This window comes from Heterocephalus glaber, unplaced genomic scaffold (genome assembly GCF_053883595.1).
Source record: "Heterocephalus glaber isolate CG9 unplaced genomic scaffold, H.glaber_assembly_v1.0 deba00000937, whole genome shotgun sequence".
Lineage (NCBI taxonomy): Eukaryota > Metazoa > Chordata > Mammalia > Rodentia > Bathyergidae > Heterocephalus > Heterocephalus glaber.
In genome coordinates, this window is record NW_028258173.1 from 6011713 (window position 1) to 6028354 (window position 16642).

Below are 16642 nucleotides of genomic sequence, written 5' to 3' on the forward strand. Positions count from 1 at the left end.
ATTTGTGGGCCGAATCTGCATTCATGAAAACCCATTGTGGCTGTGGGGTGGGGACCAGACGGGAGGGGCAAGAGTGGGGACAGGAAGTGTTAGAAGATTGTTTGCAGTGGTGCAGGGGAGGGGACAGAGGGCAGGACTCTCCCCAGCACTGCAGTGAGTTGTCACAGAAGTGTCCCCTTGGCACCTGGTGCCTGGATGTTGGTCAGAAAGGAAGCTGTCGAGGGGGACCCCTGTCCCCCCAGCTTGGGTGACTGCGTAGTGTCGCTCACCATGAGTAGCCAGGGCCCGTGGGACAGCCACGCAGAGATATCCCACAGACTCAGTGATGACGTTTTGCTGCTGCCTGTGACTGCTCTGTCACCGGCACTGAGGTGTGGCAGGCAGCCTGGTCATCCCTCACATTGCCTCTCCCCGGGGCCAGACATTTGGGGTGCGTATGGGATTGAGCGCTGGGTAGCTGCTGTGCTTTTCTCCTTCAAAATGGTAACAACTCAAGGTCATAAATGCTTCCTTGAGTTACTTCTAGAGAAATTGCGGTAGAAAGTAATAATGATAGCATTGGTATCCAGACTTGAGACTTGTTCATATATATTATTTGTTTCAAGTTGATTCATATAGAAATCCAGGATCTGCCTCTCAAATGGTAGTGTGGCAAGCAAGCCCCATGCCTAGGGGCTTCCTGGACCTGGAGAGAACAAGATGGAGGAGCTCAGGCCTGGGGAGCAGCAGGCCTCCGTGCCTCTGCCTGGACACCTGTGTCCTCGGCTGTAGAGGGGCCTGGCTGGGGTGGCTTTAGAGACGCACAGAAGGGGGTCCAGCAACAACAGGAAAAGGTGAAACCGCAAAGGGGGCCGTGGTGTAAGCACAATACGGTTCTGCCGACGCCTTCCACTCCACTTCAGCAGAAATTGCACAGTAAGCAGCAGCAGCTCCTAAGAGCAGGGCTGGCCTGGCTGCCCCTGGCCTGTGGCTTCCGTTGTGCCTCACCAGACAGCAGTGTACAGTGGGTGGATTAGAAGCGATGGTGAGAGGTTTAGCTGTTTGGCTGTATCCTCACTTCCTGCTGGATGGAGAGACCCCTCATTCTACCCAAGTGTGTGAGTCAAGCTTCTGCTGGTACCAGAGCAACTGACCCTGGCCCCAGCCCCATCTTGGGATGTCAGGGAAGGCTTCCTAGAGGAACCACTCTAGTGATGCTCCCCAGGACACAGAGGGAAATGTGAGGTAGAAAGCAGAAGTGACAGCATGTGCGAAGGCCCTGTGGCCTGGGGACCAGTGTGTGCAGAGGAAGTGGAGGTCTGATGCACTGGAGCTCTTATTCCAGGACAAACCGCCAGAGGCTGGGTCAGAAGAGAATCCAAACCACTTGGACTACCAAGTTTTACCTCGTTAGAACTGGATCCCAAGAGCAATGCAGATCTATGCATGACATGTCCCTGATGCTGTTGTGTGGCTTAGTGCCAAATCTAAGATGATCGAGAAGAGCCACACTTAGACCAGGCTCACTGCCATGTTAATTCAAATTTAACGACCCTACAATGTCATTACCTGCTGTTTTTCTCCAGTGAGAGAACTACAAGGACAATGGGAAAGGTCACAATCTGGAATTTAAACCCAAGCAATCTGAGTCCAGAATCCAGCCACGGGCCCTACGCCTTCCCGCCCCTCCCGCCCCTCGTCCCTGGCCCCTGGCCCCTGATTTGCATGCCCAGGGAGCTCAGGACATCTCATGCAGGGTTCGGAGATATAGACGCAGAGACTCATCGCGGTTCTGGGTGCTCCAGGTGTGTGCCGCTCCCTGGCGGCCGTTCGTAGCTCTGGCACACCAGGCACTCCCGCAGTCCACAGGCCCCGCCCGCCCTGGCAGAAGGCTTTCAGGCCTCGGAAGCGGTCTCGGGCCGAGGTTTTAGTTCCCGACAGCGGCGCGGGGCGGAGCCCGGCGCCGGGGGCGGGGCCGGGCGCGGGGCCGCTCAGGCGCTGCTTCAGACACCTCTACTGGGGTCCTAGCAGCGGCGACGGCTTGGGGAAGATGGTGGCGCCCTTTTGGCGGGCTGTGCTCTACGAAAGTCTGGGATGGCGGGGCTTCGGCACCTCGGGTGAGGGATCCGGGGTCCTGGGGAGCTCTTGGCCCCTTGTTTGAGGCAGGCCTCACCCCCTGGGGGCCGGACTGGAACCGGCGTGATGCCTCTCTCTCTGCCTGCAGCTGTCCTGGGCCGCCGGACCCCCCCTCTGGGGCCGATGCCCAACCAAGACATCGATGTGAGCAACCTGGATCGGCTGGAGAAGTACAGGAGCTTCGACCGCTACCGGCGCCGGGCGGAGCAGGAGGCGCAGGCCCCGCACTGGTGGAGGACCTACCGGGAACATTTTGGGGAGAAGACAGGTGCGGGGCGACAGGAGCTGGAGCTATGGGCAACGGCCTCAGATCTTGGGCTGGCACTTTCCCCCCACCGAGCGAGCCTGATCGGCGCCCCTGTGTGCACCTGGGCCGGGGAGGGCTTACCTGCACTCTTCGTGCCCTGTAAGCCGAGTAGTCCCGCAAGGAGTTTTCATATCTTTTGCCCCCCCGGCTTGGAAAATCATCTCTCCACTATCGGAGTTCCAGATTCTAAAATATGTATTCCTAAACCCCTTTTCTGATAGCTTCCCCATTACGATTGGACGCCCGTCTGTTTCTGAAATATCCTGGACCCATATTCCAGACCACGGTGTATCCTGACTGCCTTTTCTCACCTTTCCTCAGATCATAACCACAGCAGTCACCTTTGGGTCCTTGCACTCTCACTGTGCCTGGCACCATGGATCCAGGACTTTGCATAGTGAAATTAAAGCCCTGAGCAAGGTGACTCAAAGATGCAGTCTTTAAGGAACTTACCAAGTACATCCATTTTGAAATCATTTATACGTAGTAGTTGTTATGGTGTTAAGGGCACAGCACTAATTTTAAACAGCCTGATTAAAACCCCAGCCTGCCCTCTTAGGAGTGAACATCCCTGAGGTTCAGTTTCTTCAATCCTAAAATGAAATAATTGTGTCTCTTATCAGATTGCTGTGAGGTTTAAAGGATACAGCCTGTTGATGGGGGAGGGCTGGGACTGGGGATTAAACCCAGGTCTTTCCACTGAGCTACAACTCCACCCCCCCCCCTTCTTTCTTGAAACGGTTTAAATCGGTGGTGAACCTTTGGAGGTTTAAAAGGGAAACGTGTTGTTTCTCTTTTAAGACAAAAGATGTTAATGTAGAGTTGTTTTTTCTAAACTAAAACCTCAGTGTTCAGGTTTAATTGTAGTGTTCGCACCTTGCAATAAATGAGTTTTGGGTTGCAGCTTGAGCAGTCATCCCTAAGTTTCACCTTCACTGAAAGTCATTACGTTGCCAGGCTAGGCTTTCCATCTTCCTACCTCAGTCTCCCAAAAGTGTTGGGATTACAGGTGTGCACCACTGTGTGGGCTCATTGAAATTCTTAGACTAATACCATCCCCCATGCGTAATACGTGTGTGTATGTGTGTGTGTGTGTGTGTGTGTGTGTGGTAAAAGGACAAAGGTGTTGGATTGAAAGTTTTCTAGCGCTTTACTACTCAAAATTGTGTCTGAGACACTTACCTAGGAGCTTGTAATTTCTTAGCTCATTTGTATGGTTTATCTGCCCATTAAAGTGTAGAAGTGCTCCTTTAAGTCTTAGCTTCAGCTGTTCATTCCACAGAACACAGGTGTGTGTCCATTGCCCCTGTGAGTCAATTTGAAGGTGATCCCGAGTGTAATTAGAATGACCATCTTTCTCAATTGCCTGTGACTTAGACAAGACAGTGTGACCTGGTTTAGGGAACCCAAACACAACCTTACCTTAGGTCTGATTTGCTGAATGGGCCCTGTTCGCATCTGGGGAGCTGAGTGTACAGTCTTTGGTTTTGTGAATCAAAAGGAAACCTCCAGCAACAGAGCAAGAGGACCAAGTAGGGACAGGAGTTTAACCAAGAGAATCCTGCTTCCTCCAACACATCTTCCTTCCCCAGATCCTAAATACAAGATTGACATTGGGCTTCCTCCACCCAAGATCTGCCAGTCGCAAAGGCTACAGGAGCGGAAACGGATCCTCCAGGAGCTTCGAGCCAGTGTGGAAGAGGAGCGGGCTGCCCGTCTCCGCACAGGTAGGCCTCCAGGGCGGGGCACCATTGGTCCCCACTCCCACCCTGCATCCAACTCCTCACTCCTTCCCAGCCAGCATTCCCCTCGAGGCCGTGCGTGCAGAGTGGGAAAGGACCTGTGGCCCCTACCACAAGCAACGGCTGGCGGAGTATTACGGCCTCTACCGAGACCTGTTTGATGGTGCCACTTTCGTGCCCTGGGTCCCCCTGCACGTGGCCTATGCTGTGGGTGAGGAGGACCTGATGCCTGTGTACTATGGCAACGAAGTTACTCCAACTGAGGTAAGTACCACTCGCAGTGTCCTTTTCCCTGCCCTGTGTGTCCCCATATGCAGTGTCATAGACAGCTCCTAGGTTTGAAGTTTTGTGGTTTCTTCACGATTTCCTGGAAAATAAAACATGACCGTTCCAAAGACAATAATATAAAACCTTTGCTTGTTCCTGGGACTGGCCACTGTTATTGGAGTGTCCTCCAGCAGTGTCCCTTGGCACATGGTCCTTTTTGTGGTTCAAATTTTGGAATAGGCCATTCGGCAGGGTCCTTCCCATCAGCATCTTGGCCCGTGTACCTCTGTGAGGCTGTCATGGGCCCTGATTTGGTTCAGATTTTTCAGGAAAGAAATTCTGTCTTCAGTGGCTTGTCCGTCCCTGGTGGGAGTGGCAGCTTTCCTGTTCTCTCCCTGCCAGGCTGCCCAGGCCCCAGAGGTGACCTATGAGGCAGACGAGGGCTCCAGGTGGACATTGCTGCTCACCAACCTGGGTAGGTGTTGGAGGCTCCCCGGGCCTCCTGCCTTCTCTTCCTCCCCAGAGCCGGGGAGCTGGGGAGGGCAGGGTGGTCTCCAGGGCCTGTGGTCAGGATGTGTTTCCATGCAGATGGACACCTGCTGGAGCCAGATGCCGAGTACGTCCACTGGCTGCTGTGAGTATCTGGCGGGGCAGAGCAGGGGATGTGCAGAGAGACCCAGGAGCCTCGCAGGTGCTGCCCCTGAATTTCAGACTGACTGAGATTTTGAACTAACCTCTCACCCCAGCCAGGGACCCCTCACCTGTGCCTGGGGGTGGCAGGGGCCCTGTGATCCAGTGGACCCTTGACAGCCACAGAAGAAAATGACAATGGGCCTCTGCCAGTCCGTACATGTAACCCTGGGATGAGCCACTGCATGTCTTATTCCCAAGGAGCACTGTGACAGTCACCAGGAAAAGGACTGGGAGAGGCCTCTAGTGGCTGTGACACTCCCACACACGTGGTGAACCACGGGCATTCCTGTTCCAGGGGGTCCAGGACAGGCTGCCCTTTCTCCTCAGTGACTTTTAGCTCTGAGCACCAGGCCAAGAGGCAGAGGTCAGACAGGTGGCCCAGCTTTGGGACTTGTAGGTAACGGAAGCCAGGAGCTGGGAGGCTGGCTTCTGTCATTGTCATTCGGTAGCAGTTACCTCCCTGTGTAGCTTCAATGGCTACCTCAGTGCCAGGCTGGGCAGACTCCCTGATAATACCCAGGAGTGCCAGAAAAAGAGAGAAGCAGCCAGCAGGTTCATCTTTCTAGCCTGAGTGGCTGGGGCCGAGTAGACAGGCAGCTCAGCCAAGCTGTCATCCTGCCAGTCTCTGGAGCCCTGCTCCTCACCTCTGAGCCCTCCTGCTCTCTGCACCTGTTTGCAGTACGTCCGAGGGGTCACAGAGCTTATCATGTGCGAGTCTGTCCACTCTGAGCAGGACTTTACCCTCAAAGGCTACCCTTGAGTGGCAGTTAACAGATCCTTGCCTTCTGTCAGAACCAACATCCCAGGCAACCTGGTGGCTGAAGGACAGGAGACGTGTCCCTACCTGCCCCCCTTCCCCGCCAAAGGCTCCGGCTTCCACCGCTTCGCCTTCCTGCTCTTTAAGCAGGACAAGCCCATCGACTTCTCCGAGGATTCACGGCCCTCACCCTGGTAATCCTCGGGCCAGTTCCCCTTGGCTGTCCTCGCTCTTGACCTGGGCCTTAAGACTAGCAGAAGAGCGGGGCTTCCAGGATCGCTGGTGGGGAGAGGGTGGGAGAGGGTGGGAGAGGGCAGGGCTCGGTCACCCCTCCAAATTCTGAGCTGTCCCCATCTTCTGACAGCTACCAGCTGGCCCAGAGGACCTTCCGCACTTTTGATTTCTACAAGAAACACCAGGAAGCCATGACTCCTGCTGGCCTGGCCTTCTTTCAGTGCCGCTGGGATGACTCTGTCACCCATACCTTCCACCAGCTTCTGGGTGAGGGCGGGATGGGACTAGGAAGCGGGGTGGACAGTGCCCAGCTGGGCCTCAGCTCAGGTAAGAAGTCCACCCTTGGGCCTTCACTCCTCTTGTAGACATGCCGGAGCCCGTGTTTGAGTTTGTGCGGCCACCTCCTTACCACCCGAAGCAGAAGCGTTTCCCCCATCGGCAGCCCCTGCGCTACCTGGACCGGTACAGGGACAGTCATGAGCCGACCTATGGCATCTACTGAGGGACCACAGTGTACCCAACCTGGACGCTGGGCTGGGCTGGCAGGAACAGGAGAGGTGCAGCTCCAGAGGGTCGAGCTGTGGGGTCTGTGGCCTGCCTGAGGCAGCCCCTCTGAGCTCCTCCTATCAGGCTCAAGGCTTGCAGTGAAGAACACTGGTCGGGTGGTGGGAGAGAGGGGTGTGAATAAAGAGGTTGTCTGCCATCTCTGGCCTGAGTCTGTGTTCCAGGAATAGCAGAGGACTTCTGGAAAAGCTGTATTGCTTTGTGAGTGGGAAAGGGGCCGCCTCCCACCCCTCTACCACCTGATGGGTTCAGGGCCCCATAATCCAGTGGCTGAAGACAGGACAGCAGAAAAAGCAGGCAGTGAATGCCAGCTGGTCTCCTAAGCTCCTTCAGAGATTTGCTTAGGGCTGGTGTGTAGTAGCCCTTCGGTAGAGCACTTGTTAACTTCCATAGCATGCACCAGGTCCTGGGTTTGATCCCCAACACCAAAAAATAAAAGACACCTCTGTGTGGTGGCAGACTCCTGTCCCTGCCAGCCTGCTTCCGATGAGAAGCCTTGACCCAGTCACAGACCTCCAGACACAATCGCCACTCACAGCCAGGATGCCCTGACCCTCACTAGGCAGTTAGCTGTTTCTCCCCCCAACAACGAAAAGGCCCCCAGTAGGTCGCAGGGAGAGCTGTCACCTTTTCCAGAAAGAATTCACGTGTTACTTCACAGATGACAACACAGTCCTTGCAGAATTGGAGGGAGGAGGTGCCCTTGCTGGATCGCCTGGGCAGACACACTTTGCTGCGATGCTCAGGGCCCTTTTCACTCTGCTCAGCTGAAGGGGGGCGTCTGAGTTACTCCAGGGCTTAGAGCTCCAGCCCGGGGACTCATCTCGGGAGGACTCACGTGGAGAAGAGCAGCTAAATGTTTTGGTGTCTTGTTAAAGAGGCCTTATTGGTCAGAGGGGGCTGTGCCTCTAATCCCAGCTACTAAGGAAGCTGAGGCAGGAGGATTGAGCTCAAGGTCAGCCTGGGCAGCACAACAGCAGACCCTGTCTCAAAAAAGAGAGGAGCCTTAAAAAAAAAAAAAAAAGGAGCCTTTCACTGTTAACTGGTTTCCCTCTTGGTAACAGGAAATTTCCAACTTGTTTACTTCGAAGAACCAAAATTCTGCATAACCCACAGAAGGAAAACACCCAATTTGGCAAGTGCCTGAGACCCACCTCTAGGAAAAAGTGCAGCAGACTACCTGGGGTCAGGAAAGGGCTTTTATTGAGCACTAGATCCCCACATGCAGCAGCCCCGGGAGGTCAGTTCTGATGAGGCCAGAAGTTCCTTGATAGCCCTAGGAGCTTGAAGGCCTGGTGGGGTTCCCAAACCTCTGTTGGTTTGTTTTGTTTTGTTGTCGAAAGAATCTCACTATGTAGCCTAGGCTGGTCCTGAACTCATGATGCTCCTTGTCTCGGTCTCCCAAATGTTCCGATATTAAAGGAATCCGCCACCATGCCCAACTTCCAAAGCTCTGATCTTTCGAGGATAAGGCCCCATCCGCAGCAGGACTGGGCTGAGGGTCTAAGCAAGAAGGATGAAGGCGCCAGGGTGGCCCCTACTCTCCAGTCTGCGTGGCAGGAGGCAGGCAGGGGTGTCCTGGGCCCTTGAAGGCAGCGGGTCGGAGACCTCGGAGCAGGGCCACCTGGGCCACCGGAGGGTGGCGTCCGAGGGGTGGGCATCAGCGTGGCTCTGGGCGGGGCCCTGGCTCCTCCCGAGGCAGCCACGCCCTCGCGCCACCAGCAGCCGGCCCTGCCACCTCCGACATGGCCGCGGAGCTGCTGCGAGACAGGCTGACCTGCTCCATCTGCCTAGGACTCTACCAGGACCCGGTGACGCTGCCTTGCGGCCACAACTTCTGCGCGGCCTGCATCAGGAGCTCGCGGCGCTGCTGCGAGAAGGCGTGCCCCGAGTGCCGCGCGCCCTTCCCCGACGGCGCCGAGCCGTGCCGCAACGTGGCGCTCAGCGGGGTGCTGGAGGTGCTGCAGCTCGCCGTCCGGGAGCCCGGCCCCGAGCCCCGCGCCGCTGCGCGCTGCCCCCGCCATGGCCGGCCGCTCGAGCTCTTCTGCCGCACCGAGGGCCGCTGCGTGTGCGGGGAGTGCACAGTGCACGAGTGCCGCCTCCACGAGCGGGCGCTGTTGGAAGCCGAGCGCCGCGAACGCGAGGTGACGCAGCCGGGCGGCCGGGCGGCCGGGCGGCGCGGGGTCGGTGGGCAGGGGTGGGAGCTGCGACCCAGGCTTGGTGAGGCTAGAGGGTCTGTGCCTTCGACTCAGGTAACCGGCCCGCCAGGGTACAGGGTCGCAGGAGCTGCTCGGGACTGACCTCCGGGGGAATGCAAAGCCCGGGTGTGGGGCAATGCGGACCGCGGGAGTGCAGCAGGCGCCCGGGCACGTTCGTTCGTTAAGCAGTAAATGTGCCCGGACCCATTGCTAAAGAAGTCAGCTGTGAGCTCTGCCCTGAGAGACTTAGGGATCGACGTAAGGAGTCAGTGTTCCAGTAAAACCCGTATATATTACAACATGGCAGTAAATAAAGCGTGTGGTACTGTGACTGAGACAACAGGGTGACTCTGCGTGGGGGAAGGAAGGGGTGACAGGGAAGGATCTGAGGAAGTGGCCAGGCAGCATCACGGGCCTCTCGGATGGGAAGGAAAGGACAGGCCAGCTGGGGACAGTCGGGTGAGGATCCTGAGCAGAGCCTTTCAGTGAGCAGGGGCCAACTAGGAAGGGCCTGTGAGCCGGTGAGGACTTGGCACTTCCTCCCAGGGGCACCAGGAGCCTCTGCAGGCTTGGGCAGGACCGTAAGCAAGCAGACTGCTGTTTGTGAGGAAGGAGAGACAGGAGGAGTCGACTTCTCTGAGCAGGTTTCCTCATGGTAGTGAAGGTGGGCATGGTCCCCACCTCACAGTTGTGTTGGGAGGAGCAGAAGCAAGTAGTGAGGCTCCAGACTAGGTGGAGAGCAAGTCCCGGGGTGGCCGGGAGCAGTACTCCCAGCATCAGCATGGTCTGCCATCTCGAGAGAGGACAATGTTTGGATCCTCAAGAGACATGGGGCACAACCAGATACAGCCCCCTGCTTCCCCTTTGCCCATTTGTCAAAAGCTCTGGCACTCTGGGTCCTCGTTCCTTCCCGGAAGGGTGGCCTGAGCCAGCATCCTGCCTCTTGCCTGTTGAGGGGGGGTGGTGGTGGTGGTGGTGAAGAAGGAGAAGTTATGGCCCAGCTTGCTGAGCCTGCAGAAGGCAGAAGTAGGCCTGCAAGTTGGATCTTTAGCTCCCTGGGACTGCTGCCTAGTTCTGGGTTTGTGCTGAGGCTGGTGGCCCAGTGTTGATGGCGGTCTGAGGGGACCTCAAAGCCAATCCTGCCCTCTTTTGTTGTTCAACCTCTGGGTGGGCACTGCAGGCCCAGCTGAGAGCCAAGCTGGAGGTCACCCAGCAGCAGGCCACTCAGGCCCACACCCAGCTCCAAGAGCTCCAGCAGCAAAAGAGCCAGATCCAGGTACAGGGCCTGCCGGTCACCGCATCCTGAGGGCGGCCACCCACTGGCCTCTGGGACACAGGCAGTAGGTGTGAGCTACTACCTTGAAAATACTTCCTGGCAGCATAAAGTGAGGGACCCAACAGGAAGCCCGGCCCCAGAGGGAGAAGGATCCAGGGGCCCCAGGGGCCCTCGTCCCACCCCTTGGCCCAGTGGGTGGCCCTGCCTGGCCTGCCTTGGTGTGGTGGAGGGCCTGGCCACCCTGTGGCTCCTCCTGTGCCCCTCAGAACTCTGCCTGCAACCTGGCCTCGGTGGTCTCAGGAAAGTTTAGCTGCCTGCTGCAGGCCCTGGAGTTGCGTCGGATCTCAGCACAAAGGGACATCGAGGCAGCCCAGACACAAGCGCTGGCACCAGCCCTGGATGAGGAGCAGCGGCTGAGGGGCCACCTGGAGGCCCTGGCTCAATATGGCCAGAGGGTCCAGGGCCTCCTGGAGCAGGTGGATGACCAGACCTTCCTCCAGGTACCAGGCCTCATCAGGGTGTGGGCTGGGGCCTGGCTTCCTCCCCTTGTGCCCCAGCTTACTGCTTCTGTCCCCCGGGGCTCAGGATTTGCAGCAGCTCTCTGAGCCCCCAGGACCCTTTGGACCACTGACTCCCCTGCAGTGGGATGAAGACAAACAGCTGGGCAACCTGAAGGAATTGCTAAGCCTGCTGAGTGGCCTCCTCCTGGAAGAGGGGGCCCCTGCCACAGTGCCAGCCAGGGCTCCTGACTTGGTCCCCCTGAGTAAGGCTGACCTCAAGCCTTTCCTTACCCTTTTGGGCCTGGCTGTCCTTCCATTAGGGGAAAGGAGGGAGCAGGACTTGTCCCCACTCCCCTAACCCTGTCTTGTCTTCTAGAGGCCCCAGATCCTGAGGCACAGGTCCCGAGCATGGTGTGTCCACTGAGGAAGAAGCTCTGGCAGAGTAAGGAGGCCCATTGCCTGTGTGTGTATCTGTGCGTGTGTGGGTACATGTGTGTGCATGCCTGTGTATGCTTGTGGGGGACATGTTGTGTCTGTCCTGTCCACGACTTCTGTTGCATGGCTCTTCCCTTGCACACCCGAAGCAGGACATCCTGGTCCATGTCTGCCCTGAAGCAGGTACAGCCAGCATAGAGTTAAACTACAGGTTTGATAGCTGGGCGTGGTGACACACCTGTAATCCCAGGACTCTGAGAGGTTGAGGCAGGAGGATCGCAAGTTTGAGTTCAGCTTGGGCAACTTAGCAACTTAGTGAGACCCTGTCTTGAAATAAAAAGTATAAAAGGACTGGTGATGTAGCTCAGTGAAAGGCCTTGGGTTCAGTCTACAAAAGGTTGAAAAAAAACGAAGGCCAGGGATTTAGCTCAGTGGTGCCACCACCTGCCTCGCAAGCACAGGGTCCCGAGTTCGATCACCAGTACCAAAAAAAAAAAGATGACTTGAGACCCATCCATATTCTTCCACTGAATAGTGGAATACCAAGTTAGTTTATCCCTCTGGGCCTCGATTTTCTCTGTCGGATGAAGATGCCACCCCCAAGTCTCAGTGAGGAGGAGTGAATGCAGTGGGGATGTCTAGCGATCACCTGCAGTGTGCCCAGCCACACTCTGTGGTCCAAGAGTGGAGCTGCTGTTGCCCTCTTCTGTGCACACAGGGTGACACTTTTGCCTACTTCTGCTCGTCTCTCCCCAATAGATTATCGAAATTTGACCTTTGATCCGGACAGTGCTAACCGCCACTTCAGCCTTTCCTGCCAGGACCAGCGGGTGACGCACTGTCGCAGGTCTCAGGGCCCAGCCCGGCTGGGCAGCTTCGAGCTCTGGCAGGTGCAGTGTACCCAGAGCTTCCGGGTGGGGCACCATTACTGGGAGGTGCGCACCTCCGACCACTCTGTGACTCTGGGTGTTGCCTACTCCGAACTGACTCGACAGAAGCTGGGAACCAACACGGACAACATTGGCCGGGAGTCCTGCTCCTGGGGCCTCTGCATCCAGGCGGACAGTGTCCTGGCCCGGCACAACGGGGACTCCTGGCGCCTCCCCAGGGTGTCTGCACGGCTCCTGGGCATTGATTTGGACCTGGCCTGTGGCTGCCTTGCGTTCTACAGCCTGGAGCCACAGGTCCAGCTCCTGCACACCTTCCATGCCCTCTTCACCCGGCCCCTCTACCCAGTCTTCTGGCTCCTGGAGGGGAGGACCCTCACCCTGTGCCATCAGCCTGGGGCCAAGCTCCCTCCAGCGCCGCAGGAAGCAGCCTCAGCGCTCCATTGAGGAAGGCATGGGGTGGTGCTCTGGGCTGGGGACAGGTGCCACTGTGCCTGTGTACCCAAGAGTTGGCGGGAGGTGCAGTGATCCCAAGAGCCATTCTGATGGCTGTCAGAGGGACCCAAGAGCACAGCTCTCCAAGGGTGGCTCTTGGCCCCTCTTCTGTGTTTTGTTTGTTTTGTTCTTGTGGTACCAGGAATTTAACCCAGGACCTTTGGCCTTTGGACCAGCCTGTATCCCAGCCTTTTTTTTGAGACAGTCTTTCTAAGTGTTTATGTTGCCCAGGCAAACTTAACAATCCTCCTGCCTCAGCCTCCCAGAGTGTTGGGATTGCAGTTGTGTTCCACCACTCTCAGCTGGCCTCTCTGTTTCTGTTTTTTTCGCGGGGGCGGGGGGGGGGGGGTTGGTACTGGGGATCGAACTTGGGTCCTTGCGCTTGCAGGGCAGGCGGTGGCACCACTGAGCTAAATCTCCAGCCCTCTGTTTCTGTTTTTACACTTTAAAATATGTGCAGTTTATCTTCCATCAAATATATCTCAATAAAACTGTAGAAAAATGAAGTGAACTAAAATAAAGGGAAGGAAGAAATGGTGGTCCCAGATCCAGCATTCACCTCTCCCACTCACCTGAAGCCTTTCAGTGAGTCCCCTGGTCCCCAGTGCTGGGCTCCAACTCCTGTGGCTCCCTACTCGCCCAGCTTCCACAGGCAGACTGAAGGCCCCCAGTCTGTTTGGAGGCATGGAGTAGCTGGGAGGGGCGTGTCCAGGAGGCCACCCCAGCTCCTGCCAAAGGGGTCTCAAGCAGCAAATATGGAAGGGACAGGCAGGGACTTGGCTGGGCAGACATTCTGTCCTTGAGTCTGGGATCAGGGCTGGACAAGGCCTGCCCCCAGATGTGGCCCTGCTGGGCTCTGCTCCCCTCTGTTGACAGGCAGCCAGCAGCCTGCACACCGGAGTTCACCTTTCCAGTCCCTTTGTAGGGAACGGCGAGCAGAAAGGGTCCCAGGTCTCACAGCCTGAGCTGCTGTGTGACAAAATAACACATACCGACCCTCATTTACCTCCCCTGAGACCACGTAGACCGAATCAGTGTGTGGGGAAGTGAACCTCCAGTGATTCCAAGAGAAGTATTCAAATGACTGTCAAATTTCTTTTCTTTTTGACTGTCAAATTTCTTTACCTGTCATTAGACATTTAAAATATTTTTGGCTACCCAGGCGGGGTGGCACACACCTGTAATCCTAGCACTCCAGAGGCTGAGGCAGGAGGAACTACGTAGCAAGACTGTCTCAAAAGAAACAAAAACTTATTTTTGGCTATAAAATAGCGCCATGATGAGTATTTTGATGTAGGAAGCCTTGGACATATTTTAGTTACGTACTTAGACTAAATTCCTGAAGCAGAATTATTTGTCAGAAAGCTGAACATTTGAAAATTTTTTAATTTTGTTTTGTTTTTGTGGTACTGGGAGTTGAACCCGGGGCCTTCACACTGAGCTACATCCATAGCCCTTTTTAATTTTAAGACAAGGTTTCACTAAGTTGCCCGGGCTGGATTTGAACTCCTAGTCCGCTTGCCTCAGCCTTCCCTAGTGCTGGGATTACAGGTGTGCAGCATCTTGCCAGGCTGCCATTCTAACAGGGTCACAGAGAGCAGTACCTCTTAACACATCTCCCAGAAGTCTTCCGCAGTTCACTCTGCCCGCTCTGATGGCCGCTCTGTCTCTAGTGCAATTGCACCAGTATTAGAGGAAAAAGAGCAGGAAGTTTGGGGTGTGGCACACAGGGACATGTGAGTGGGTATTTCTGGCTTCTCTGTCCCGTCCTCCGGAGTGCCTTCCTGTTACCTAGGCTCTGGGCTGCACAACAGGGGAATGGGTATCTGACATAGGACCAGAGGCTTAAAAGACAGGGCCGAATTGCCCAGAGGGGCTGGAGGGAGTTGGGCTGGAGGCCAGGCAGGTAAGGGGTAGAAGAGACAAGGGCATGCTTTTTACCAGGCAGGAAGAGAGCAGAGTGGCCCCTGGGAAGTGCACTGCGGTGGCCTCAGACTGGCCAGCACTCGAGATTCTGAGGGGAAAGGTCCCCACCTTACTCCCAGGGCCCATCCCAACCCTCAACCAGGGGACGCTGGCAGCCCTTGGGACGTGCTAGAGCACTGACTTCCCAGCCCTGAAGCCAGCCAGGCACGGTGATACACGCCTGTACTTCCAGCACTCTGGGAAGCTGAAGCAGGAGGATCACAAGTTCAAGTCCAGCCTGGGCTACTCAGCCGGTCAGTGCAAAGGCCCCAGGTTTGATCCCCAGTACTGGGGTGCGGGGGGAATCCATGAAGGAAAGGAAGGCCTGTGTGGTGGATTAAGTAATGTTAAACTAGGAATGCCCAGCTCAATTGAGTTAGTGTGGTTCTGGGAATGGTAGACCCACCTGAGGATTGTTACCAACCACATAAGAGAAAAACTGAGAGGGAAAATAGGATGCCATTGATTTTCCTAGAGAAGCTTGGCGTGGCTGGTTTTCCTAATACGAACTTGGGTGTTCTCATCATCAGAGCAGCTCGACCTCGCTGTGGCTGGGAATGACTGCTGTTCTTTTCAGGGGAGCCCTGATCTTCACCTTGAGTGTCACTTCCTGGCTCCAGTGCATTTCCCTCAGCCTGGTGGCATAGACCCTTCACCCCACCAGCGCAGACTTTCTAGCTTCCCTCACTGGCCTGTGGGCCTTCCCGGTGCAGATCCTTGATAAGGACTTGCATGAGACATTGCCTGGGCTCTGGGCCTCTGGCTGGACTCCTGGAGGTCATTGCCTTGGGCTCTAGGCTTTCAGCTGGACTTGTGCGAGACACTGCCATGGGACACAGGCCCTCGGCTGGATTCTTCAGGTCTCTAGCATGTGGACAGACCTCTCACACTCCTCTCTGCATTTGAGTTTTGAGGTGAATATTACAAAATAATCCTGTAAATTATGTGTCCTGTATTAAATCTATTCCCTTACAAACCCCTGATTACAATAGCCTGGCAGCCAGGAAAAAAGGAACTGACCACCAGAGAGAAGTGATAAAGCCCCTGAGCATGAGCACAAAGATCTACATGGCTGGGCAAGACTCCTAATCATGTGACTCAGCCATGTGGCAAAGAGGCTATAATAACCCTTAAGAGTCTAAGCTGGTCACGAACACAGAACAGGAGCCTGAAGCAAGTGGGCGCTGGGTCTGGTGTCTCCTGTTTTTTGTTATACCCTCATGAAATTGTTTACTCTTTAACCTAATGTATTAATTTGATATAAATACAAACTTTTCTTCTTAAACAGTATTAGGGACTGAATCCAAGGCTTTCACACTGAGTTACATCTCCAGATTGTTATTTTTTGTTGTTATTGTTTTATTTTGTTTGTTTATTTTGAGTCAGGGTCTCATAAGTTGCTAAGTTGCCCAGGCTGGGCTGAAGCTTGCAGTCCTCCTGCCTCAGCCTCCTGCATGCTGGGATCACAAGTGTTCATCACCACACTACACCAGGTTTGGTTTGTTTTTGTTTCTTTTTGACACAGGTATGAACAGGTTCCTGCAGAGCTCACAAGTTGCCTTTGTCCTAATAGCCACTTCATTTTGGAAAGATTGCAGACACTTGGCAACAACTGTGAAACAGTGGTAATGGAAACAAGATGCCAGCATCCTTCGGGGCATAGTGGTTCATATCTGTAGAGCCAGCTGTGTGGGTGACAGAGGCAAGAGAATCACTTGAGCCCATGAGTTCAAGATCAGCCTGGGCAACATAGAGACCCCACCTCAAGAAAGACAGGAAGGGCCAGGTCTGGTGGTGCACACCTGTTCAAGGCCAGCCTGAACACCTAGCAAGACTCTGCCTCAAAAAACCAAAAAGAAAGCCAGGTGTGGTGGCACATATCTGTAATCCTAGTGGTTGAGAGGCTGAGGCAGGAGGATCACCATGATTTGTTTTGTTTTGTTTTGTTTTTTGAGGCAGGGTCTCCCTTTGTAGTTCAGGCTGGCCCTGAACTCACTATGTAGCCCAGGCTGGCTTCGAACTTTCAGGATCTTTCTGTCTCAGCCTCCCGAGTGCTGGGATTACAGGTGTGCGCCACCACGTCCAGCAGGATTGCCATGAGTTCGAGGCCACCCTTGACTACATAGTGAGTCCAAGCCCAGCCTGGACTACATAGGGAGACCCTGTCTCAAAAAAAAGAAACAAGGAAGAAGGGGAGGGAGGAGATG

At 55.3% G+C, this 16642-nt stretch overlaps 2 protein-coding genes across 2 annotated transcripts; both read left to right on the forward strand.

Annotated features, from left to right (window-relative positions):
- Positions 1 to 1934: 1934 nt before the first annotated feature.
- On the forward strand, positions 1935 to 6818 carry Mrpl38 (mitochondrial ribosomal protein L38). Its single transcript, XM_004860722.4, has 9 exons — positions 1935 to 2096; positions 2204 to 2383; positions 4015 to 4149; positions 4220 to 4428; positions 4834 to 4906; positions 5020 to 5065; positions 5917 to 6075; positions 6246 to 6382; positions 6481 to 6818. The coding sequence occupies exons 1-9, from the start codon at positions 2030 to 2032 to the stop codon at positions 6615 to 6617; spliced, it is 1143 nt and encodes a 380-aa protein (XP_004860779.1). The 5' UTR covers positions 1935 to 2029; the 3' UTR covers positions 6618 to 6818.
- A 168-nt stretch (positions 6819 to 6986) lies between these two features.
- Positions 6987 to 15725, forward strand: Trim65 (tripartite motif containing 65). Its single transcript, XM_004860719.4, has 6 exons — positions 6987 to 8823; positions 10058 to 10153; positions 10420 to 10653; positions 10739 to 10916; positions 11030 to 11095; positions 11848 to 15725. Exons 1-6 carry the CDS (start codon positions 8425 to 8427, stop codon positions 12420 to 12422), a joined length of 1548 nt encoding a protein of 515 aa, XP_004860776.1. The 5' UTR covers positions 6987 to 8424; the 3' UTR covers positions 12423 to 15725.
- Positions 15726 to 16642: the final 917 nt, after the last annotated feature.

What these genes read in the sequence shown, in the direction of transcription:
- Mrpl38 (XM_004860722.4), top strand. Translation starts at nt 2,030, where the DNA reads ATGGTGGCGCCCTTTTGGCGGGCTGTGCTCTACGAAAGTCTGGGATGG. An exon ending in GAGTACGTCCACTGGCTGCT is followed by an intron (nt 5,066 to 5,916) that starts GTGAGTATCTGG and finishes GCCTTCTGTCAG; the next exon opens with AACCAACATCCCAGGCAACC. An exon ending in GATTCACGGCCCTCACCCTG is followed by an intron (nt 6,076 to 6,245) that starts GTAATCCTCGGG and finishes ATCTTCTGACAG; the next exon opens with CTACCAGCTGGCCCAGAGGA.
- Trim65 (XM_004860719.4), top strand. Translation starts at nt 8,425, where the DNA reads ATGGCCGCGGAGCTGCTGCGAGACAGGCTGACCTGCTCCATCTGCCTA. An exon ending in CCGAGCGCCGCGAACGCGAG is followed by an intron (nt 8,824 to 10,057) that starts GTGACGCAGCCG and finishes TGGGCACTGCAG; the next exon opens with GCCCAGCTGAGAGCCAAGCT. An exon ending in TCCTGACTTGGTCCCCCTGA is followed by an intron (nt 10,917 to 11,029) that starts GTAAGGCTGACC and finishes CTTGTCTTCTAG; the next exon opens with AGGCCCCAGATCCTGAGGCA.